Source organism: Serpula lacrymans, assembly GCF_000218685.1.
Source record: "Serpula lacrymans var. lacrymans S7.9 unplaced genomic scaffold SERLAscaffold_18, whole genome shotgun sequence".
Taxonomy (NCBI): domain Eukaryota; kingdom Fungi; phylum Basidiomycota; class Agaricomycetes; order Boletales; family Serpulaceae; genus Serpula; species Serpula lacrymans.
In genome coordinates, this window is record NW_006763307.1 from 120,458 (window position 1) to 145,361 (window position 24,904).

The 24,904-nt window shown below is 44.1% G+C and overlaps 7 protein-coding genes across 7 annotated transcripts in view; 4 read left to right on the forward strand and 3 right to left on the reverse strand.

Annotated features, from left to right (window-relative positions):
• SERLADRAFT_374677 (uncharacterized protein) overlaps positions 1-503 on the reverse strand; it is a gene marked incomplete at both ends in the record, with an annotated part of 3,205 nt that extends 2,702 nt beyond the window's left edge. Inside the window, 2 exons of the mRNA XM_007324096.1 lie at positions 18-140; positions 195-503. Coding sequence (XP_007324158.1) covers positions 18-140; positions 195-503 — 432 coding nt within the window. The remainder of the gene's footprint in view (positions 1-17; positions 141-194) is intronic.
• Positions 504-4,681: 4,178 nt separating this feature from the next.
• SERLADRAFT_479993 (uncharacterized protein) lies at positions 4,682-6,809 on the reverse strand (the record flags this gene model as incomplete). Its single annotated transcript, XM_007324097.1, is given in 16 exon segments — positions 4,682-4,821; positions 4,835-4,927; positions 5,016-5,041; positions 5,118-5,158; positions 5,223-5,333; positions 5,391-5,468; positions 5,531-5,588; positions 5,664-5,740; positions 5,802-5,819; positions 5,872-5,918; positions 5,980-6,158; positions 6,221-6,253; positions 6,302-6,321; positions 6,384-6,393; positions 6,457-6,580; positions 6,649-6,809. The coding sequence occupies 15 exon segments, from the start codon at positions 6,508-6,510 to the stop codon at positions 4,815-4,817; spliced, it is 852 nt and encodes a 283-aa protein (XP_007324159.1).
• A 1,006-nt stretch (positions 6,810-7,815) lies between these two features.
• On the forward strand, positions 7,816-10,612 carry SERLADRAFT_418607 (uncharacterized protein; the record flags this gene model as incomplete). Its single annotated transcript, XM_007324098.1, has 9 exons — positions 7,816-8,259; positions 8,310-8,333; positions 8,472-9,137; positions 9,218-9,401; positions 9,458-9,546; positions 9,613-9,651; positions 9,711-10,105; positions 10,163-10,437; positions 10,497-10,612. 9 exons carry the CDS (start codon positions 7,852-7,854, stop codon positions 10,610-10,612), a joined length of 2,196 nt encoding a protein of 731 aa, XP_007324160.1.
• Positions 10,613-11,110: 498 nt separating this feature from the next.
• Positions 11,111-13,209, reverse strand: SERLADRAFT_443484 (uncharacterized protein; the record flags this gene model as incomplete). The annotated part of the gene is made up of 21 exons (XM_007324099.1): positions 11,111-11,206; positions 11,262-11,300; positions 11,361-11,472; positions 11,523-11,547; positions 11,601-11,658; positions 11,718-11,745; positions 11,806-11,865; positions 11,916-12,016; positions 12,069-12,114; positions 12,164-12,179; positions 12,237-12,248; positions 12,310-12,334; positions 12,390-12,421; positions 12,471-12,496; positions 12,551-12,576; positions 12,625-12,642; positions 12,701-12,710; positions 12,769-12,867; positions 12,924-12,937; positions 12,997-13,075; positions 13,139-13,209. The coding sequence occupies 21 exons, from the start codon at positions 13,207-13,209 to the stop codon at positions 11,111-11,113; spliced, it is 993 nt and encodes a 330-aa protein (XP_007324161.1).
• A 3,229-nt stretch (positions 13,210-16,438) lies between these two features.
• SERLADRAFT_480001 (uncharacterized protein) lies at positions 16,439-18,088 on the forward strand (the record flags this gene model as incomplete). Its single annotated transcript, XM_007324100.1, has 8 exons — positions 16,439-16,620; positions 16,690-16,812; positions 16,867-16,905; positions 16,958-17,285; positions 17,339-17,410; positions 17,463-17,551; positions 17,603-17,816; positions 17,871-18,088. The coding sequence occupies 8 exons, from the start codon at positions 16,478-16,480 to the stop codon at positions 17,925-17,927; spliced, it is 1,065 nt and encodes a 354-aa protein (XP_007324162.1).
• Positions 18,089-18,748: 660 nt separating this feature from the next.
• Positions 18,749-20,210, forward strand: SERLADRAFT_443486 (uncharacterized protein; the record flags this gene model as incomplete). The annotated part of the gene is made up of 8 exons (XM_007324101.1): positions 18,749-18,891; positions 18,963-19,085; positions 19,137-19,175; positions 19,236-19,566; positions 19,622-19,693; positions 19,744-19,832; positions 19,885-20,098; positions 20,154-20,210. The coding sequence occupies 8 exons, from the start codon at positions 18,749-18,751 to the stop codon at positions 20,208-20,210; spliced, it is 1,068 nt and encodes a 355-aa protein (XP_007324163.1).
• Positions 20,211-21,106: 896 nt separating this feature from the next.
• On the forward strand, positions 21,107-23,013 carry SERLADRAFT_480006 (uncharacterized protein; the record flags this gene model as incomplete). The annotated part of the gene is made up of 8 exons (XM_007324102.1): positions 21,107-21,462; positions 21,527-21,649; positions 21,706-21,744; positions 21,801-22,128; positions 22,185-22,256; positions 22,309-22,397; positions 22,447-22,660; positions 22,711-23,013. 8 exons carry the CDS (start codon positions 21,320-21,322, stop codon positions 22,765-22,767), a joined length of 1,065 nt encoding a protein of 354 aa, XP_007324164.1.
• Between the last annotated feature and the right edge of the window lie 1,891 nt (positions 23,014-24,904).

Sequence of the window (24,904 nt, forward strand, 5' to 3'; positions counted from 1 at the left end):
CTTTCAGCATTGAAGACAAAATGTGGTGCCAGCTCCGGATCATTTAATAGATCCAATGCCCAGTCCCACAGTGGGTGGAAATGGACATCAAATTGATGCTCTTCATTTCGGAAAGGAACTGAAATCGTTACTTTAGAAAACTAAATTAAATTCATGTTAGCGGGGTAACACCAAAACTACATAAAGGTGCAAACCGGTGTGAGATCATGGGCAGCAGCTTTCCATGCTTCACATAGCTCGGTGTGACTTTTCAATGTGAATGAATCTGGCTTCTTCCCACACCACTGAATCAGATTTATTAGTCTTGTTATCTGATCCTTGTTCAGCGCAGCCTCAAGGGCAATCTCTGCAAATTCAAAGTCAGTACGTGACCGAAAAGGAGACCAAGGCTTTGAGTTAATGATGTGGTTCTTTCTAGATGATGCACGTGTGAACTCAGAAAAGTGCTTGATGCTTGCAGCTCGGCCACTGCTTGGATGGTATTCTACTTTTATATCATCCATTTCCAGCTGTCCTACTGCATCTGACTCGGTACCAACTTGTGAGGAGGATGCTGAAACATAATAATAATCAGAACAGTGATAAAATAAATAATCATATGTACATACCAAAAACATTTGAAGGCAAATCATTATTAGCAGTAGTGTGTTCATCCTCTTGGATCAGCCATGACGAAGGCCCAGCTTCAATACAGCCATATAATCAGTACTCAAGGAGTCCGAAAAATACAAATTATGTCAACCTTGATTATGAGTAGCCCATGCAAGCTCTTTTTCTTGATTAAACCACCGTGCATTAATCATCTTAATTAGTCAGTTATTATTCTCCAATATAGTGACTCACTTTGTCTTTTCTCGCGATGGAGCTGTTTGCTCAATTCAAGGTCTTCCTTCATAGCGGCAACCTGGACCTGACAGGTCTTCATATGGGTCACCAGTCCTCGAGGCTTGAACAGATTATTGCAGGTTGGGCAGGTCTTCTTGTTGGTGTCTTTAGGCATAGTAAGTTGTGATACAGATGTTATTTGGAATGTACAGAGAGCTGGTAAAGGTCCTCGCAAGGCGTGGAAAGCATTGATGGTATCAACGATGCCTTGCGATGGCGCTTGCAATAGTGTTATGTAATCTTAGCTAATCTACACCGGTTGCATTCCTGTCATAACCGGTCTGCAATACCACTACAGCTACACCCGGCTGCAACCAAGAATACAAATCTCCGACATAGAGGGAGAGAGTGCGTGTCAATTTTGGTACTTTTAGCTCCAAATTTTGCAACTGAAAATTGAGACTTTTTATGGAAAATTTAAAACATCAGATATTGCCTATTTTAACGCATAGATTACATCCCCGTTGACAGAAATTGAATCGGCAAAAAATTTGGCCCGCTACAGAGGCGCAGTCAAAGTGTGTCGCGCACTGTAGTATTTATACCCTGGTCCAAACGGTTGTCAGGGGGGTGGTCTGCTTGTTAAGCTGTCAACCCTTCTCCAACTGGCGGAGGCAAGTGCCCAGCCTGGTCAGAGGTATTTGAAGAAGAAGTTTTGTATATAATATTAATCAACAATAGTTCCACACTATTGCTGAGCTAAAGTACTCCTCTTGACACTGGGGGCTGTGTATATGATAATTGTCTCTTCTCCCAGAGCACTACAGGGCCATCGCTAGGAGCACACCCTTCTGCTATATGGGATATTCCCAAACAATAACCCCTCAACCCTGGGGGCCGGGTTTGCACAAAGTGCGAGAGAGTAGTAAGAGCGAGTCCTAATGTAACAACCAAGAGTTAGTTACTCTGGCACACAACTCAGACAAGCAAGAGAGTAGTGAAGAGGGAGTGGTTACCCTTTAAGATGTGATCGAGTTAGTTGTGGGTGTACAACAGGAGGACTCGCTGAGAAGTCTCCTGGATCTATTGAGGTTTATATACTACTACAGTGTCTTTGTACTTATGTACTGTACAGTTGATGAAAGCAGTGGCTGATGATGTCAGAGGGCGCAGCCCGTGTGACCAGCTCCACTGCATGAGAGACTTGTAGCTAAAAGGCAGCGCAGCGCAAGAAGGTGGAGTTTGAACAAAATGGAAAGTGCCACATGGCACAGGGTGTGAAAACTACAGTAGAAAGTTAAAGGGGAGAATGAAAATTAAAGGTCCGAAAATTGTGTATCATAACACCATCTCACAATAAGTGGCTGTGTTTCAGCAGCTAAAAGAGCAGTTTACTTCGCAATTGTCATTGTCAAAACTGAAAGTATTCCGTGAAATACAAGAGGGACTTGTTGAAGCTAGAAAGCATTACAAAGTGTTAGTTTTGGTGATTCTGCACCTTTGTGCTACCTATATATTTTCATTTCCTTTCTCTATCTATTCTTCTATCATTCACTATTGATTGGTGGTTCTCTATTATTTCGCCTTTGTGGCTGCTTTGTTTACCTTTGTTTACAAAACTTCGGACAGTATTGCAGAGTCCAATGCTTCCTATTCTCTAGTTACTCACATTGGACTCTAGGTACTGTATACCTGTCATACTCTCTAATAATAAAGTTACTCACATTGGACTCTAGTTCCAGTCCCTGATTGCTCTCAGCAAGTGGCTAGACACTTCCTTCAAGCTTTGTTCTTAATACAAAGTATCATAGAAACAAGTACACTTATTACATACTCTTGGCCTGATACTCCTGCTGACTAGTACATATGTACAAATACCCTGTAGTAGTATATATACAATAAATTGGAGACTCCTCAGTGAGTCCTCCTGTTGTCTACCAACAACATACTTATTCTTACTAAGTGGAATCTACCAGCTCTAACCTTCAACCCTTTTCTGCTTGTCTGTGTGTGCACCAGAGTATACCAACTTTGGTTTTGTTACATTTTTTACCTGTCATGGTGACCATAGTCATTATCTTCTCCTTCAGGAGGTGGTGATAGTCCTGGAAAGGCTCCTCTATTTCCCCAATTACTACTATATATAACCTCGCAACTGTTGCTGCTCCCCATAGCTTTTGTAACCAACACCTATTTGGCCCCATACCCTTCTATATCTTGCTCACATATGCAGTGTATTATTTGCTCGTCCATGAGAAACCAAGTGTTCCTTGCAGAAGCTCTTGCTCCTGCAAATTGCTTGATGAATCTGTGTTGTGCAGATTCTCTGTGGATATATTTGTCACTTCCCTCATCTGCATGACAAGGAGTTATGAGTGCATCTCTGGATACCTCAAAGTTAATGTCATTATTATTTGTCTGTCACTCAATGGGCCTCCAACCATATAAGCTGTCTGTATCATCATTTGTGGACAATTGTTTGTATATTGGTTTCCAGGATCTAGCCGCTCTTGCTCCTTGTAAGAGGTTTATTTGCCTTTCAATATGTGAGTGCTTCTATTAGAGTTTTCCCCTACATTGTATAGCCTTTCTCTCCACTGAGCTACCAGCCCTTGGATATCAACACTCAATTGCACAATGTTGTCTAACAAGGCCCAGGCTTTGACCTTGACAATTCTAACAGGTTTCCTGGACTTCTTTTGCTGTAAATAGTGGATCAGTCCCCCTAGAAAAAGAGACATACTCTCTTTCTGTGAAGGCTGACCTTCTATTCCCTACTTCTATGCAACTTTCTGGATAGTCCAGGTAGTTCATTGTCCATTGATACTGGATTCCTCTAGAGTTCCTTATTGATTCATTGTTGTCTCTTGACAAACAATGATCATTTATAACAACAAACCTATTAATTAATCATTGGGCGACTGTGTTGCTATGTCCATGTTGTGATTATCTCAATCAGTGGTGTCTAGGCCCAAGCACCAATTATCACTGGCTTCTACTTTCTAGGGCTTGTTGCCTTCAAAAGTAGATTGCTGTCCGGTTTTGGCAGTCTGACTTCTGTTAGGCTGTTTTTGCTGCTTGGTAGTACTTCTTGTTGTAGTATTCATTTTATTAAATACACAATGAAATTCAAATAATTGTAAAGCTTGGGAGTGTCTCAATATTGATATTAATAGTCTCAGTTGCCTTATCAGCAAGGTATGGTTATCTAATCTAATCTAATACCTTACAAGTGATAGAAAAGCTCACAATGATTGGGAGAACCCTAGGAAACACATGACCATCCCTTGTTCAACAGCCGACCAACAGAGACAAGATTCATGAGCACCCCAGGGGTGTAGATGCAATTGCAAATGTGTAGGCAGTGTTGAGAGCCATTGAGAGCCCAGCCAATTTCTGCGGCCAGCTGGGTCGGGGGTACCTCGGTTAGCAGTCTTGATAGAGATAGAGGGATCAACAATATACAACCAGAAGACAGGGTGATCCATAATGAGGGTGGAGTCATGAAACAGATAGGTCATAACCCATAGAGAGTCACGAGATTGATCTCAGTGATGACAGAATCATTATCAATCAAGAGTGTAGCTTGTACAAAGGCGAAATAACATACCTCAGTGGTGACAGAATTGCTGAGGCTTTAGCTATGAATAGGACAGGTTTATATACTATATAGAGTGCCAATAGAGAATGCCAACAGCAGGAATTGAAACTATAATCATCAAGTTGGAACTCAACAGATTTCACTAACCCACTACATAAATTTCCTACCTTCTATATCAATAAATATATAGCCCATCATGCCTTCGGGCTTAACATGCTGGCTTTGTGATGGTATTTCAATGTCAATATGGCCTGCATGCAACAGTCTCCGATCTATTGTTTATGGCTTGGGAAAAAGTATTAAAGTATACTTGTTTCTGCAGAATCAACTATATCTGGCTATCTATCGCCTTCCTCCTCCTGAGCCGGGGTTTCAAATTGGACAGTACTCAACATGGGCGCCAAACACAAGCTATTGTCAACATTGTGCAGACGGGCATCACTTTCGCGGAGATTGAAAAGAATACGGGACGCAAGTATGCTGTGCATGGAGAACTGCAACCTGTGGTGGGAGAGGCGTGCATTAGCTATGGCCAATAGACTAGGCATTGGCAAGGTAGGGGAGGGAATATAGTAGAGGATGGACATACGAGAAAAAGAGTCTGCTATACCCAAGCTGTGTTTGTAGATAGATGTTCGGAAAGTAGTCAGAATAACTCATGCTGATCACTTGAGGAAAAGATTGAACTTGCCGGAAGAGTGGCAATTCCAATAGCATTTACAAGAGATACAACTGTCATTTCAAGTTTAATTAACCTATATAGCCTTTGAAAAACATATAGGCAAAGATCACTCACCAATAATACAACCCATGTATATCATGCTGTCCCGATAAACCACAAAGACCAACACATTCTTAGAAACACGGTAGTGCTTCGCCGTTTTATATGCAGTCAGTGAAAGAAGCACTAGAGATGTAAAGGTATTTAACACTAGTTATTGCAATCATTGCAATGCGTACTGACAGCACTCATATAGCATTATAAATGCATATTGAATAGCTATGGTCTTGTAGTTTATAAAGAAGCATTTTTTGGCGGTTGCTAGAGCGCGTTAGATGTCAGCTCAATACAGACAGAAAAGTATTTGCTCGGGCGTTACTCACAAGATCTCAGAGAGTTGGGTATTACACTTGTTAAGGTAAAAGCAACTGCCAAACAGACCTGAAGAACGCGGTATATTTGAGTTTCAGAATTGCCACTATTTTGAGAAAGGGAAGGAGAAGGAAAAGTGTTCACCACACCAGAGACAAGGAGCCACGCCAGAATTTTCTTGCTCTGTTCCCAGAATGCATAGGTCCGCAGGACAAGTAGACCTGACAGGTTTGATTGTGTTTTAGTTCTCCGGTGTTTTGCAGACTAGCTGAGGTTGTATACCTTCTGGGGCAATGATGCCTAAGATGTGGACAGCTTTGAGATTTATAAGAAGTCAACATATAACACATACTTGAAGAAAGATAACCTACTATTCCAACCATAGTTGTAGGTAATACACTTATTGCATACAGTTAGCAAATAGTTGGAGCTATGTCGCAATGAAGTTCAAGTGACTGACGTTTCTGTCTGGGTTCTGTACAATGGCTGACGTCGTGTATCAACCATCAGTGAGGAAAACACAGCAGCAGCTAAGTACGCACCGTAGATAGTCATGACAACATTGATAAATGGCAAGTAGCGCGAGAACGTGAATACAAATCGTGCAAGGTCACACTTTCGCCCCCATACCCAGCGGACCTAGCATGCCCCATCGCTGTGAGTTATGATATCTGGGATGCATGACAGGAAGTGCGGCTCACTTCCAACTCAAATGAGATGCAGTAGTCTAATATCTGGGTATATCGTCAGGTAGCTGAACCTCTTCAGAGCAAACCACTTACCCAGAATACTAGACAAGCGACTGGTGACATGATAGCGAGTTAACTCCATAGTATCAACTGTAGTACGAGAAGACATAAGTACCATTAAAGTACTATAACGGTTGCAAGAACTGATCAGTTCAAACTAGCGGGTTACATGTGGGAATCAGCCTTACATTTGTTATTTGCAACTGGGAAACGAATGTGAGGGAGTTCGTCAGTGCGGCCATGATGGCTATCTAAAGCACAAGCCTCTAGTTTAAATGCACTATACAAGGCGCTCGAGTGACTACTTGATCCCTGCCAGTTTCCGATCAGATTGATGATCATTCTGTATATAAGCATATGCTGAGAATGTCAACACTCACAAAATCTAAACGTATGAATTTCTGACACCGGACCTTGCTTCTTATCGTCCAACAAACGCCATTGATAATGTCAATGTCACGATAAACTCCCTTGCATGTGGTGTACTAGCATGGAGAAAGTATTGTTTAAGGTGTTTATGCCTGAAAAGCCTGTTGCTTCCAAAAATAAAATCTGAAATTGCGTGGGTGAGTGCTTGGACAGGAAAAGATTAGGAAAGATTCAAAGCCAGTGTAATGAAACCTGAACCTTGTTAAAGCGCTTAACGCGCAAGGTAAATATACACCTATGCCACAGCATGCTAATAGACTTGTGGGTCTGTGGGCGTAGAGAAAATGAGAGAACCGAAGTATACTTGCCATTAAAGTAGTAAGATAAGTAAAGACTCGTCTACGTACTTACTCCTATTGTACCTGACTCGCCATGATCTTAATATATACCCTGGGCTACGACCTGCCTGGTAATTGTGTATAAGCACTGGCTGATGAAGCTGAGGTAAAGATGATCAGAAAACTAATCAACCTTTCCCCCGAAAGCCCTCAAGGACATAAAACTTCACCTACGGACGGTACGGGCTCCTGAGCACTATATATATATCGCCTTTCCTATCACGTATCATGCATATATCATGTATGCTACATCAAAAATCACCGTAGACTCCGTCTGATCGGCGGCTGTGATGTCACCCAAACCTGTCGTTGTCCTCGGAACTTGATGATAATGGAGTCAGATGGATGGTGCTGTACTAGCTGTGCCACAGGAACACAGGACACGCATGATCCCCCAGTAGGCAGAAGTTGAGGCCTCGGTTAGAAGATTATTATCGATGCCATTTACAACTATAAATCGGTTTTATCAGACTCAAAATGGAAAGTTCTCACCTCGCTAACACTGCTCCAATTATCTTTGCACTCGGGCCATTCGATCGTTTGTTATTATTACTTATTGGTTGGCTGTTTTTGGGCAGTGAGAATGTCATATAGGTTGAGCATTAGGGTTAGGAGAGACCGATTACCGAGTATTGATGTTTGTAATGTGGAATTGAGAGGTGTGATGATTAAGTGGTACGGTGGTGCGATGCAAAGCACGAAGAACGATGCGTGATGACCTGACGCGTAGGGTCACACTGGATAAACGCGTGACAGCGCGTCAAGTCGTGATCTGATGTCACGCTTTTGCTCGCTGTCTTCTCCAGCGACGACGACATGTCTGACGTTGACGACAATCCTCGCCCTCTAAAAAGGCAGCGTACATTCAGCCTCAATACATCTTCTCCTCTCTCTTCTCCTCCAGATACCCCCCCTCATTCTCAGCCCCGCGCTCCAGCTCAGCCTCCAAGTCTTCCTAGTTCGTCTCTTCTTGCCCCAATCCCCACTCAAACCCTCCTCGTCTCCCTCCCTGGTATTATCGTTCATCCCCCGAATCACCCCCATCACGCCCGCTCGCTCTACGTTTCCCTGTTATCACTCCGAAGATGTTTAGCTCTGAAGACCCTGAATCCTGATGTGGAGTGTCGGGCGTGGACAGCGCTGGCTGAGGTTGGGATGAAAGTGGTTGCAGGTGGATTCAGTCAAAGTGATGATTATCCGTGGGCACGTGGAACTGAGACAGAGGTACTCTAACATCTCCTAATTTTCTTTTTCGATGTACTGACCGTGTTTAGGTCGAAAAAGCAATAGGGAAAGGGGTAAGCAATCTTCTCTTTCAGCAATAGCACGAAATTCACCCTCGTCTCTCAATCTAGCTCTTGATAGCTCAAAAGGCATGCATACCTTCTCACTCGCGAAATATAGTTGTTCACTGACATTTGTGGCGAATGCATCAGCACCCTTCTCTCCGAGCATACCGCCACCATCTCAGCCTCCTGAACGCACATTTTTCTCAATGGCAACATAACTTCAAATTCTCCCGCAGTGTCCTCCGTCGTGCTATCTCTGCTCTAAATCAGTCGGACCCTCCGCACATCGTCTACACTGCCCACCTAGCCCTCATCGAGCATCTCTCTTCTTCTACCACTCCGCAGGATATATACGCCGCGCTTGATGCTGTAAATGCGCTCCAGTCTGTGGCCATTAATAATGCGCATCCTCGAATTGTTCTACTTACTCACGTCCTCAATCTACGCATCTGTACTGCTGCAGAAATGTGGGATCGTGTTCAACTTTCACTCAGTTCAGCGGAGGGTGCGCTGGGTCTTTCGTATGATCCTGCTGCCCCCGGACCTATACCACAGCCTCAGCATGCGGCAGCACTTGGAGTGCCGACATCTGCTGATGTGACACCTAAAGCAGCTGGGACGCCTGCTCAGGAGTCTACCTTCGTATTTTTTGAGGACCCATTTGAGGTTTCAATGGCACTGCATACCCTCATGATCGGAGTAACGTTCTATACCCATGTTGGCCTTGCTTTGGAGTCTTCTCCCCGACTATCGCATCTGCATGCCTTACTAGATTCTGGCGCGTTGGAAAGGTTCCCATTAGGTATCGTTGAAGTGCGTATCCTAAGTTTGTTGCAGCCAGTGTCCTGGTATCATGCGAGACTTACACGTTGGTGGTTTACGTGTTTGATCAGGTCACATTTCCTTCTTCTCCTTCTCTATCTGTCAAAGTGACACATCCACGAGTCGTGTTCCTTCTTACATACCTCATAAGCACTACCGCAAAACGCGACCCTGTAGGCAGAAAATCTAAGCGGAAAATCTTTGCCGCTGAAGGCTTGGCCATTTGGGAGAAAGAAATACAACGGGAGCTCAAGCGTTTGTCCATCGCATTTATTTCGTATCTTCCACTGTTAAATGTGTTCATGCTGTAGTTCCGACCTGGGCTGGTGTTGCAGATGCTTACGAAATTGAACAACAAGTGGTCAGGATCAAGACAGATCTCCTCTGCGAATTGATTGCGGTGAATGTTCTCGTACATGTTTCTTCGACGAAGACACTCACAAGACAATATATGTTATCTTTACAGGTCTCCATCCAACGTAGCGAGTTTGATGCTGCAGAAGAGGTGAGTATCTCTCACCTTTATCCGTCATATTATTGATTATTTGTCATCACACTACGCAGAACCTTGCTATTCTCATAGCCCACACACGAACATATGACATCTTTCAGCTTTACGCCGCCCGTATAACGCTCCATCATGCTCACCTTGCCCACGCACTGGGGAATACAGCGCGTGCGCTTCAGTGCTACAAGGTCGCTGCCCATGTTGCGGAGAAGGGCAGCTTCGTCGCTGTTTCTGCGCGCGCAGGTGAAATTGCCCTACAAATTGGTCTCATGTATGATACACATTGTGAGGATCAAGCCAGGAGTATTGGTGAAGTAACGTCCGTAGTGGATGACAGGACAAAAACGGCAGGTCTCGAAGTAGCCAGAGTCTGTCGAAGTATGGGCGGCACTCTAGAAGCCGTCGGACAGATAATCGAGTCCGCGCTGACAACCGAAATTTTGAAATCAAAGTGCGTCCCTCGTAGTAATATATTGCGCGGTTGTTGACTACAGCTTTTTTTACTTAGACAATACCTCAAACAAGCTCTTGGTCTCGCCAGTAAAGCGCAGGAGAATCACATCCGTGCACTGATCCTTGCACTTATATCCTCGCATTATTTCCACACAGCTTCGGATCATGCACAGACGATGCTACTCACTTGCGAGCAGCTTGCGGCGGGCCTTGGCGCCGCGCCCACTAAAGCAGAAAAAGGGAAAAGTAGTAATCAAAAGGCTGATAATGTACTAGTGGATACCATTGGTAATGCGCCGCTCAGACTTTGGGTGGGCGAACGGTTTTTGGGTGCGTATCATTATTTCCTCTTTAAACGTTGGAGCTTATATATATTCCCATCTATGCAGAATTGTACAAGCGTGCTGGGAAAGACGAGCGCGTGAAGAAGCAGCTTGTCGCGAATCGACATTTGTTACATGCTACACAATTGCTTGTTCAGCGGGGATCCCGTGCCTTCGGTTGATTTCGAGATCATAATGCATTTTGTTGCTAAATGTGCATGTAGTAGCGCCAACTTCTTGGACTTGCGAGTGATACAGCACCTAGTTCTATACATTTACTCACTCATTCATTCTTATCACTCCAATTCAAGAATGGTTAGACAGAAGCTCGCATTTTGATATTTGAGCGTTATACAGAAGTACTGTAATCGTACAAAAGGGTTCTCAACACGTAGAACAGGTGTGTTCTGTCCCCGCCTTGTAGAAAAGTATTTAACAGTGTAGTAAGCGAGGGGATAGTAAGCGGCAGATAGCATCTCGCGTACAGGGCAAAAGAGTGACGGTAATAAACGATTGTGAGCAATTAGTCCTGAAATCCTGTAGCTGCGTATGGCACAAGAACAGTAATTAGTTGGCGTTGTGCTGATGGTGTCATACGATACGGGTCAAATATTCCTGTAGTAAAGTATCCCTCGGACATGAAGTGATGGCCTAAACAATTAGCTCCCAATGTTATCAGATTATACCGGCATCGTCGCTGTTGAACCTGCACAAGATCCCTCAGTTTCTAGTAGTTCCCCATCAACTATAATAGTCTTCTCGACATTGATCTGCAACTGTATATCCTGGGTTAATGAATTGGTATTAAAGAGAGAGGATTGGAGAACATACACTCCTAGTTGTGGCTATTTGACTACCGAGCATGCGCTTCTGTAGCATATCAGCAATGAGAACCTGGGTGAACTGCGAAGCTATGTGATTGAAACTTACGGAGAATCTACTGCGATTCACATTGAATGTATCAGGGAAGAGTACAGGCATTGCGTGATCACCGTGACTCGAGAAGGAGCGATCTTCTCGTAGGCGTTTGCGTGTGTTCAAGCTGCGAGGGGATTATCAGTACGATGTCCTACCGTTGATAGAGATACTTACGTGGCAAGTAAAGAGTTCGCGTAAACTGAAAAGGAAACAACATCAGCATATGCATTTGTGTACTAATGAGACACCGACGTTTTGCGATGGCAAAATGAAGCCCCAGGAAAATCAAATTATGCCGCATGCATAACCACTGACATATACGATGTTAACTCAACGACGGCTTGCATGATCCGCGATGATGCAACGTACACAGATCAAAGAAATAATCGTCACAGCGCTATGTGAAGCCAATGTATCAAGACATGTACCTCGGCTAGAATGGAGTTGCAACACGTACCATGTAATTCCTCCAGTTTCTAGCGTATACAGAACAAGAGAGTTAATTATGTGGTTCATGCTTGAAGGAAATATGAGCGGATAAAACAAGAAGAAATGATGATGAGCAACCTTTCAAAGCCAGTGCGACTCTTCTTTAAGAAGATAATCATGGTGGTTGTTATAATGAATTCAACCGACGCCGAAAGCGTAACGCCGAGAGTGAATACCCACTATGACGGGCCGATCAGTATAACTCCAACCGGAAAGCAGTGAAGTACTCACGGATGGGAACGGTTTGATGAATTCAGAGTAGCGCTTTAGTCGAATACTTAATCGGACAGGATGAGTTGGGCCAATAGATGATACAAAAGACTCACATCTCGGCGGTAGAAACTGGACGTTCGATAAGACGTTATACGAGATACATAATATAATTGTTGCACGACTCACCACAAGCAGAAACTATGTATCAAGGGCACTAATCAACAAGGATTTCAGGACGCGATGTTGTGAAGAGACTCACGAAGCCGTAGAGATGCGAGAAAAACCTAATAAAACAGTGAACATTCGAAAATACATACCTTGAGTGACAGGAAATCTTACAAGAGGTGCAGCGAGATACCATTTCTTTGTCACTGTGATATGAAATTAGTATATGCTATTGTGATTGCTTAGATCGCTAACATTTTCTAATCCGGTCTGCAAAGAAACTGGAAAACAAAAGATGAGCAACTATGGACTTAAGTGAAAAATAAAGATCCCACCAGTGAACTAAGAAAGTGATGCCAGCCTAAAAGTCTTTGAGAATAATGTAGCAAACTGGAGTGAAATAACATACCGTCACTGCTACAGAAAGCTATATCCAACCAAGATTGTTAGCAGCTAATTACAAATGAGTTAATGAGCGCAATCACCCCGAGACTCCTACATGCCATATAAGGTATGTCATGGCTACAGAATGAGAGGGTGCAGTTGAGCTTACGTTGGAATGATATCTATGTTTTCTGGCTTGTTGAAGTTCCCAACCATAGATTGCCATACTGCGACAGTAATGAGAATGGTGTGTAGCGTGTCAAGTGACCTGCATATGTTTTTAAGAAACGTGATTTGATAACTTGAGCACAATGTATGACAAACCAAACAAGGGCGACCTATAGTGAACGAATGTCAGTATATCTATATCAGATATCTAACAGTATGAACAACGCACCAGTAATTTAACACGAAGGAAGTCCGAAGGATAGACTTTGAAATATATGATGCATTGTACGAACACAACTCCAGTCAAACTAGAAAAATGGTATCAATAAAGTCAGTATTGACATGAAAGCCTAGATTTCCGAGCCACATACCAGCAACCAAAGAACGTTCCGATAAGTATGGCACCATAGGTGGTAGCAATGGTATTCACGTCGGTGACCATTATGCTCAACGAATAACTGAATAACTTGCTGAAAATGAAGTGAGAACACGGAAGGAAAGAACGAAGAGCAAAATACTCACTCGACGGCTGCTACTTGCCCGTCACATCGAAAATTTGTACGTGTTTTTTCTACGTCCTTTTATAACGGAGCGAGAGCTCAGGTCTGACGAAAGATTTGACCAGACAATGGCAGTGTGATTGAACGGAGGTTGGGGTCTTCGAGACCCGATCACATAATTTCTTCCGTCAGGAACCACTAAGCTGGCGCTGGGCGCTAGATAAAGGGTGGCGATTTACCTGTTTATGGACCAATGTATTCCAATCATGATGGCGGCATCGAAGTTCTTCGAGTTGATGAAGCCTTATCCAGCAGTCACATCAGATGATTGAATTGAAGGCCAATATTGTTGTGCAATTCTAAGCTCAAAATGCAGATCATCGTATCAGCTCCGGCATCTAGGACTTCATCAAGCTTACCAGATCCTTGCAGCATTACGGCTTCTGACTTATGTACAAAAGAGTTGCTACTGCAGCACTGATGACAGTTTACCGGCGTTGATGGGCCGAGAGGTAGAGGAGAAGTGACAAAAAAAAAAAGGTACTCTGACAATACAATTTGTCAGTGAGTACTGAAAGTAAGCCGCACCTGGCCCGTATTGCACTGTGCCAGCAGGCGCTGATTGCTGGAGACCTAGTTCGCCTCGGGCGTATTATCGAAATATCCACCGATTGAAACAGGCGCTGCAGTTATCGCTGACTTTGAAATTTTGAGTTAGAACGTGACTTGGCAAATGGGGACTCGGCGATTACATACCTTTAATTTAAATTACACCACCCTTACACAAAGCAATAAAGACCTGTCACTTTTTTTATGTTTTTATTGTGAGCCCATCTCCGTCTGGGTCCCAGTATTGTATACAGTTTGAAACGTACGTACTCTTCTAGTCAAGAAGACGTTCTATGCCGTGCAACCCTCTTTCGTACCGCTTATGAAATCCGCAGGGCGTCAACACTTCAACTACAGTTCTACCTGCATATGATATCTGACTTCCACTGCAGAATGGACGCTCAGTCTCAGAACCTCTTCAACAACCCAGTCCTCTTTTATTCGTGCTCCAGCGGTAATCATGGTTTTTTCACTTGTAGACTTATGCAAACCCACCCTGCGGCAATATCATCATTTGCCATATGGTCGATACATTGGCTTGTCGAATCCACTACAGTACGGGCTCGCAGAGACTTTGTGAACCTGAGTTTGCCTGGCTGACTTGTAGATTTGGCAATGCCTCGAAATATTTCTCCAACAATTAAGTGTCAATCGCTCTGGGTCCCTGGTGAGCAATATTTCTGGATGAGTACGAGTGTAGGACGCATTGACAGACCCCGGAAATAAGAAATTACTCCGGTCAATTTCTGCGCTTGTTTCTTTTCGGGGCCAGTACTGCTAATGACCTCTTCGTCGAGTTGACGAGCTATCATAACAATATCATAAGGCACAAGCGGCTCTCGATCAGCTCCGAGACGATCATAGTCGGTCGTATCTTACCAACGCCTCTGCGCTGGTAGTGGATAAGCCACTCGTCCATCTTCTGTTCGCGTCTGTCGACAATAGCACCTACCAAAGAACAATGGTCTGGTCCCTTTGATTGAAGTTGCCAGTGCATAAGCAACAACGATTCTTCCAGTAGGCCAATGCATAATGCACTCGCCAGCTAGAACTATAAGAAATCCAGAGAGCGCAAGACGTGGTGGGGACCGGCAAGAAAGGTCCAAGGTGCGAGAACAGACTAGCTGTCGCATGTGGCAACTTATAATCTAAAGACGACCTTCTGCGTCTTCTGGAAATAACTTGGTGTGGTACGAGAGTGAGAATTTACCGGCTTCCATTTCATCCGTTCTCATGTCCCATTTTACGGCATCATAATGCACGTGAGCCATTGCCATAACTCGATCAAAAGTTGGGCTCTGTGAGGTTAACTCGTTCGACGGTGGCGCTTTCTCGAATCATCAACGCTGTTCGCTCAACTGCATTGATATGGTAAGGTTTGGACAGTTATCAGAGTCGGGGCGGCTACTATTCGACATTCCACTCCGATTTACTAGAACCTGTTCAGCTTCCCTTCCCCACGGAGATTGTGCCTCAAGCCACTTATATCTTGGTACTCTGAAGTCGTGACAGCAGCTTACGGCGGGATCCATCAGAAATTCTGCGATATTCGCTGTTTTCGAGAAGCAATGACGTTCACCCGCGTTCTTTCGAGATATCATCCAACCAAACGAACTTAACTCAATACGCAGCCGATCTACGATACCGACCACAACTCGTCTTTCTCGATGTTTTTGTAAGAAAGCATGTGCAAGTGAGACCACCATATAATCGTCACGAATTTTACTATTTGGACATCTTTACTGCGGTGTTTCCTCTCCCACGCTTCCTGCGGCCTCAGACGATTCTTCAACTTCGAGGAATCCACAGGGATCAAGCCGGCCGTGCTTTATCCACCAGACTCTCGTGGGCAAAGTTTAGAAGAGCTCTATCGCACGAGATTGGACAAGGCTCTGGTGCGGTTTAACCGGTGGATGAATCATTGTTTGTGGTGAGAACCTCACTGCCTCTACCCATTTGTCTTGACTAAAAGTACTTCACCTTTGCCACCATCACTGATGCGCTGTGTAGATCCTATAGTAGGTATGCAAAATACCTGTGTGGATATACTAAGCATGTCACATGCACAGGAGAGCGTCTTCTTATGCAAAGTAAACGCATCCCGAAAAAGTCTTAGACTCTTTTCTCAACACCGGCCGCTGAAAACCACCTCAACTTTCGCCTCATTTGTCCAGATGAGTAGCATTGCAAATTGCTCGTCACGTCAGGTTTTGGACCGTCCCGAAGTCTGCGAGTAGTAAACACTTAATTCGAGAGGTCAGTAGCATCCGCAAGGCACATTGTACGAATGTCAATTACCGCCTGTCTTTATCGTTTCAATGAAGATAAGTATGCCAGTTCTTGATGGTGTCAATATTCTTCGCTGTGAGGTCATGATACACTCATGATAGCCAGGAGAAGCTGAGAGAAGCCGCGGCCGGTGCCGTGGAGACCTATTATTACCGGACGCGCTTAGGTTCAACGTTCAACCGGCAAGCCGGTCACTCAAACTTGGTCACCTGAATGCTGTGAAACTATCGGTTCTCATAACGGTCTCCACATATAAAGCGAAGATCTGCAGGTAGAACGACAGTAGTGAAAGAAACCATCACCTACCTCAACATGCCTGGCACAACATTACCTCCTTTCCCTGACGACGTGCTCACCCACCCATTACTCGTGGTTGATTATCAGCTCATTAAAGAAGGCAACCAGCAAGAGATCGAAACGTTGTGGAAAGCGGCGACGAGTCTTGGGTTCTGGTAGTGAGTGCTTGTTCATTGCTTCGTACACTATAAAATCTTAATCCACCACGTTGTGCTATATCCTCATAGTTTGAAGAACCATGGAGCTGAACAGGAAGTGAACGATATGTTTGATATGGGGGCTGAGACAATGGCGCTGCCTTTGGATGAAAAGCTGATGTTCGAACAGGGAGACGACGGGGTCTCTTTTGGGTGAGTCATACAGCACAACCTTGTGTAGGGCTTACCTGAATAGCCCGATGTCAGATATAAGAAGGCTGGTGCTAATGCTACTGACGAAACGGGGTAAGTCACATCGTCTCATTCCAAACTTTCACCCGAATAAGCGTGTTTGAAGAAAGAACCTCGATACTGTTGAGTTCATCAATGTAGCAAAAGATGACGCCTTAGCTTATCCACAAGTCGCCCGACGTTCCTATCCACGGACAGTAAACGCTCGCATGGAATCTACTATCACGCCCTTCGTTCGCAAGTCTTTGGATGTTAATTACACCATCATGGGCGTCTTCAACGACAAGCTGGGTCTTCCTAAGGGCACAATTGCTAAATATCATGATCTTCGTGAATATAGCGGCAGCGAGGCAAGATGCATCAAGAACCCTCCCATGCCTGGAGTTTCTGCCGCGAAAGTCGCAATTGGGGCTCACACTGACTTCGGTTCATTGGTATTAAGCATAGTAATCATATGAGAATAATTCTCACTAAAGTATTCTAATAGTCATTCCTACACAACAGACTGGGGGGTTTGCAAGTGCTTCCACCAGGACATGAAGAATGGTCATACGTCAAGGTGGGTTTGACTCACCTTCAATGAGTAATCGACTGAAAATATTCTTACCCAGCCCATCCCGGGCCACGCTATCTGCAATGTTGGAGACGCATTAGCTATTTTCAGCGGAGGTATCCTTCAATCTAACATTCATCGGGTCATGTAAGGCATTTCGTTCACCTTTCCAGATTATCCTGTTAATAAGCTGTGCAGTCCTCCTCCGGGAGCACAAGCGCACCACGAAAGATGGTCTCTTGTGTTCTTTACACGCCCAGGAAACTCGGCCTTACTTCGAGCTTTGGTGGAAGACAGCCCAGTAATTGCTGGAGCTGTTGCACAAAAACCAGAGAAGAATTTCGAGACGGGTTCTACATCGGAAGCATGGTTCGCCCGGCGGATTAAAAACCAAAGGATCAAGAATCGCACTGTAAGTCTTATCTTACTAGTGTCCCTGATTTACCTGACAGAATGCGGTTACCAGGGTCCGGAGACATGGCAAGCCAGTAGAGGCACGGAACACAAACCGACTGCCGCATGAGGCTTCAAAGATATGAACTCTTGACTTGTATATTATGAATAGGAAGCACTGTATTAGCGTTTGTGTATCGGCCTGCGTTGTAAGTGTTAGTTTATCTGTGCAATAACTATGCTTTCCCCGAAGCTTTAAACCATCTACGACTTCGGTGGCAAAGAAGAAGGCTTGATTTTGGGTCAACTGAGTAGTTGTTAGGAAAGTGTAGCCCTTGGTGTGTGCTATAGTAATGGCGGTGTTTCTCCTTGACCTTCCAGTTTTGCAGTTTTATAATCTTGCTTATATTTAGCCAGAATTTTGTGGGATACAAATACCGTACTCCATGCTACATCAAGGTCCAATACATGCCTCGAACCAACTTCCCACGAAGCAGGTCGAAGCCTAATTTTGGAGTATCTGGGTTCTCTTTGCGAGCACCCGGGATCCTAGTATGAGCATCACCAATCATCAAGGCACGGGGCATCATTTCTCGATTCATGGAATTTGCCATATCCTCTCCGTTTTTTGTGCGGCTCAGCATAAAATCGACGGTGTACTTGGTACTATATTGGTAAAGTGCAGTGACAGTGTGATCCTCCAGATGACTTGACTGTGCTTTTTGAAGGAAACCGTTGACTTGAAGAGGGATCGCCTAGCTTAATCGCTTCACGATCGTACGATCACTGGGAATTCAAGCTTAGTATCTGGCTGTCAGATGACGGTCGGTTTGTAATGCTCACGGTACCACAGTCAATTTGAAAGTAAGCATACGCCGTCTTATATAAAAAGAACGTCTTTTCGCTACAAACCTCACAGTTGGAGTACAGATAACGCCCGAGATCTCAATCATGCCTGAAGCAACACTCCCTCCTTTCCCTGATGATGTGCCCACCCACCCCCTCCTCATCGTTGACTACGAGCGTATAAAGGCAGGTGATCAACAAGAGATTGACATTATGTGGAAGGCAGCAACGACTCTTGGGTTTTGGTAGTAAGTAGTCACCCCTCTGTCTTCCTTGGAAGCAGACTTTGATCTGAACCTGGATTCATTAAACATTACAGTTTGGGGAACCATGGAGCTGATACACAAGTGACAAGTATGTTTGAAATGGGGGCGGAAACTATGGCTTTGTCTATGACGGAAAAGTTGCAATTTGAACAAGGAGACGATGGGCAGTCTTTTGGGTCTGTCTTCTAATGTGGTCGGAATACGCGATCCTGACTCAACCCTACTAGGTATAAGAAAGCTGGTGCTAATGCCACAGATGAAACTGGGTAATGAGGTATACTTTTATTGAGCTAAAGCCATAAATCTGATATTCCTTCGTAACCAAGAAAAACCCTCGATACCGCTGAGTTTATCAATGTGGCGAAGGACGACGTATTGGCTTACCCCAGCGTCGCTAGACGCACCTATCCACGAACTGTAAATGCTCGTATGGAGTCGACTATCACGCCTTTCGTACAAAAGTCGTTGGAAGTCAACTATACTATCTTACGTATATTCAATGACAAGCTTGGGCTTCCTGAAGGCACTCTTGCTAGACTCCACTCCCTCGACGAGTTCAGTGGAAGCGAGGCGAGGTGCATTAGGAACCCTCCTTTGCCTGGAAAGTCGTTGTCCGAGACAGTTGCTCTTGGGGCACATACAGACTTTGGCTCACTTGTATGGCAGTCTTCGATATTTTTGAGTGATTGATTTCTAAACTTGGTTTTTCTAGTCATTCCTGCACAATAAACTCGGGGGGCTGCAAGTTCTGCCACCCGGGTACGAGGAGTGGCAATATGTCAAGGTATGCCGAGCTTGCTCTTCATGAACACGTCGTGACATTATTCATCTTAGCCGATTCCTCGTCATGCCATATGTAATGTAGGGGATGCTCTGTCACTCTTCAGTGGTGGTATCCTCCAATCCAATATTCATCGCGTAGTGTGCGCTTCCTTTATTCATCATGATGATCTGTGTCTGAGTGTTTGTCGACAGCCCTCCACCAGGAGCACAGAGCCACTTCGAGAGATGGTCTCTTGTATTCTTTACGCGACCGGGAGATTCGGTTATCCTTCGAGCTTTGGTAGAAGACAGCTCTGCGATTGCCGATGCTGTAGCACAGAAGTCTGACAAAAGCTTCGAGACGGACTCGACAGCGGCCGCTTGGTTTGCTCGACGAGTCAAGAATCAGAGGATTAAGAATCGTACTGTGGGTGTAACAGTTGCTACCCATTCTACTTCATCTTATCAAAGCATTATACTAGGGTCCGGAGACCTGGATGGCAAGTAGAGGGACAGAGCACAAATTAGCTGCCGCCTAGATTCTTAAAACTGGTTTCTGGGCACCCTTATCAACGACATATTGTCATGGTACAATTAGGTGTGTTAGGCTGACAGTGTAAAATTATTTCTTGAAAACGTTCTGGCTTGAAGTTTATAAACTGATGATTTTTGATGCGGCTTTGCATACGATACCGTGAATGTAGTGGTGGAGTAGTGGCACGGAAGAAGATGAGGCTGAGGACTCGGGGCCCGCGGCCGGCTTTCAAAAATTCTATACATGATCTTGTTCATAGACCCCGGAAATCGACTTCAAATTTCATTTGTTAAATTTCGGCTCGTATTGCGTCCTCTAGGATATGTTTGATGTATTAGCTCAAACAGACCATTTCAACGTTTGGTATATGTGCTTCCAATACTTCGACTTTCGACGTTTTAACGACCGATATCAGACTAGACTGTTTCTTGGACAGCAAAACTGTAACAGAATCCGTATCATCGGATTCTTCTGGAATCTATCTGTGCCTGTAAGATGTTTTCATATTTCTGGTATCTCAGCCGCAACTTTGTGGCAGGACAGCATTTACCATCTATTATGTGCATAGATCATTCGCTTTTTCTACAGGAACACAATATCCGGTTCGATGTTGATGTCTGGCCCGCGTCATAGTAGAGCACCTTCGGAGTCGGCTTTCAAGGATTTGGAGTGTCGTTATTATGATAACGAGATTCAAAGTTTAGAAGGCGCCAACTCTTCTGCCCATTTCACACCGTTTGTATACATCGTGACTATTCTGAGCATTATCCGCAATGGGAGTATTCAATATCGAGATTCTTTCCTCACACTTATCTTTCACCATAAAAGACTCATTGCCTGCTGTCCGCATATAGTTGTTCTTTTCCCTAGCCGTGGGGTAAGATTACCGTTGTTAGATGATTTCAAGCCGTGGATGTTCGTCTTCACAGCAGTTTGGCCGAAGTATGTGTATTGTTCACCCGACAGGCCGATCGTAAGTTGATCAGCTGAGTACTTCGTTGTTCTCATGGTGCATCTTCATATAAAGAGTTCCTTGGTTCTCGGACTATAAGGTACACAGACTGAAGAGTTATACCGTCAGGAGTGCTCCAACGATTCACAATCCATTCAGCTATGCCTGGAGCAACATTGCCCCCCTTTCCTGACAATGTACCCACTCACCCACTTCTAGTCGTAGACTATCAGCTCCTCAAAGAAGGTCAGCAGCAAGAAATTGACACATTGTGGGAAGCCGCTACGACTCTCGGGTTTTGGTAGTACGTGCCCATTACTCTCTTCTGATGTTTGTCTTCTTTGTTGATTCGCATGTATACTCTACAGCCTGAAGAACCATGGAGCTGACCAAGTTGTAAGCGACATGTTTGATATGGGAGCGGAAACGATGGATTTGCCTCTCGAAGAAAAGCTGAAGTTTGAACAAGGAGACGATGGACAGTCATCTGGGTTTGTTATTGGTAGTAGTGAATGTCAGGAGTTTTTCGCTTATGACCTTATCCCAGGTATAAAAAGGCTGGTGCTTGTGCAACAGACGAGACGGGGTAAGCCAGAATATCCATTCCTACAGAGATATTTAATATTGTCTGTTACTGTTCAGGAAACTTGATGCTGCTGAATTTATCAATGTATCTAAGGACGATGCGCTGGCTTATCCAAGGATTGCTCGACGGACCTATCCACAGACTGTGAATGCTCGTATGGAGTCGACTATCACACCATTCGTACAGAAGTCGCTGGATGTCAACTATACTATCTTGAAGATATTCAATGACAAGCTTGGTCTTCCTGAAGGCACACTATCCAGGCTCCATGACATCAACGAATTCAGTGGAAGTGAGGCGAGATGCATCAAGACCCCGCCTATGCCCGGGAAGTCATTGGCCGACAAAGCGGCGCTCGGTGCACATACCGACTTCGGCTCACTGGTATGGTCCATCATAACATATTCTACTGACAAGTTGACGTGAACCACTTTTTTTAGTCATTCCTACACAATAGGCTAGGTGGTTTGCAAGTTCTTCCTCCCGGACATGAACGATGGTTATATGTAAAGGTCTGTGGAGTTTTAATTATCGTGGACCGCACCTAACATGATAATCCTGTAGCCTCTTCCTGGTCACGCTATCTGCAACGTCGGAGATGCGTTAACTGTATTCAGCGGTGGAATCCTTCAGTCTAACATTCATCGTGTGGTGTGAGTCCGCTTGTTTTCCTGCTGGATACGTAGCTGAACGTCGACATAGCGCTCCCCCGGGGGATCAAAGCTATCACGAAAGGTGGTCTCTTGTGTTCTTTATACGCCCCGGAGACTCTGTTGTTCTCAGGGCCTTGGTAGAAGATAGCTCTGTAGTTGCCAAGTCTGTCGCAGAGAAGCCCGATAGAAATTTTGAGACAGGTTCAACAGCAGCTGCGTGGTTTGCCCGCCGAGTCAAAAATCAGAGGATCAATAATCGAACTGTACGTCTTGAGTCGCGACTCTAGTGCACCTTGCTTAACGAGTTTCCCAGGGTCCAGAGACCTGGCGTGCAAGCAGAGGAACGGAACATAAACCGGCTGCGGCATGAGGCTTCATTGGCGGTTTATTCGAAGAAATGTATATTTATATGGGATGATTCTGCTATCAGGACTATAACGTCGCTTCCCGTAACTACATGCAATATGCTATGGATTTTCGTCGTGCGTTGTTGTTTTCCCATGAGCTCACAAGGCCAAAAGAAGTGTGGAGCATATTTTGAAGAATCCAAGAGTGAATATAAATTGACTCTACTACTATCGGATTGGTGACGTAGAATGCTATCTAACGATTTTTTTGTACTCGAGTACGGTTTCACAACTGTGTAATGGGAGCAGAGGTTGTCTGCGAAGCAACAGGGGCGAACTGTAGATTCGACATTGGAACCGACGTAACGTCAGTGTGCGCTTGATCATTTTTCCATAGATCTATTTGCATTCTTGTTACAAGCACTGAGTGCATAACTACCTGCATACTGGCAATTTATGAGATGTTAGTCTGAACTTTAATTCATCCAGGTAAAGACGGACGTGGAAAGGACATACCTCGGAAAGACATCACCACTGTATGGACCCTTGAAACATAATGGTAAATAAAGGTTAACATACCATTGTAATCTGTATGCATACCTTGAATAACAACAAAATCATTATATTGGCAATGGAGAAGGCTAATAATGCATTAGTTTGATAATATGAATTTCCTACAACCTCTACTCACCTGAGCTACAAGCGAAATAAAAGATATTATGCTGAATGAGGACTTGAAGTAACGGATTACGCGTAATTTGTTAATGCTTGAAAGCGCGATAGAGGCTGAAGAATATTATTTCTTCCCGTGTACGTTAGCAAACGGATTTGCAATCTGTCAACCAACCTAGCTCGAAAACAAATAAAAGTGCATATGCCACAGAGAGTACACTATCTTGATTGATTTGATAGCAGACTGTAATCACGGGAACGGGTGATTGACTACATTGTTTTAGATGAGACTGGAGAAATGTGAACAAAGGGGAAAATATACAGGGCTGTGGTTCTGTATTTCGCAACGAAGATAATGATTCCAGTGGCGATAGCCTGGGCAGAAGTGTCAATTATTCATCGCATTAGCAAGAATTAACCAGACTTACAGTCATACTGCATAACAACACCACTAACACTCTTTTACTACGTTCCCATAGAGCATATGTCCGCAATATGAAGGTTGCTAAATTTAAATCAGTCCTTATCCATTGATGAAAGAACGACCATACCCTCGGCAACAAATATTGAGAATGCCTCCAGGCCTGAAACAAGAAAAGCCATTGAATGACTATTGCATTATATAGCTAAGGGTAGTTCACATGAAGCTGTCAGAGAAAACCCTGAGCACAACTGCAGATGATGTTAAATTCATTGGATAATGTCGTGCGATATCGAAACTCGTACTTCACGTGGAAAATAAGGGTCAAGTGCTGCTGGAGATAGTATACGGATGAGACCAGAAGAAAAACTCATAGATATAGAGCTCACCGCAACAATATACAGTCGACGTGACAAATGGAAGATAACGGGCTAACAAATACAGCGATTTCACTGTCCCCCACTTAACCTTACGGATATACATAATCTGCCAGTCTTGCGTGGTGAGATAGACAAGTTACATACCCAAAATTAATGTAGAACATACCTCGTCCCCTAGTTGAATACAATAATCATATAACTATAATAATAATGGCGGTGAATTTTAGCATTCTACAAAACGATTTTTGAAACACGGACCAGAATTACAACTGCAGATACTTCATCCATGCGGATCTGAGTTATATCCAGAAATATGTATATGATGTTTAAATACCAATGATATACTGAAGATATAAGAGCGGTTATTGACTTCCAGTTCGATGTCAGGAAAAGGCTTACATTCACGACTTGGATACTCCTAGCAGTACTGATGTTGGAATATTCGTATAAGAGGTCCATATAGTACTAGTTGAGGATGAAGGTTGAAGGTAACAGGTTCTCTTGGGTTCTTTATGAGTTACAAAACCGAACAAAGTTAATGCATAGCCTACCAGCCAATTTCATTGAACGACAGAAATAAGACGTCCTAGATCAGAAACATCAGCGAGTGATTTCATATGTTCGTTCTTCCTAGATAAGCCGGTAAAGATGTTGTCCAGTGACTCCGGGTCATGAGATACACTATCG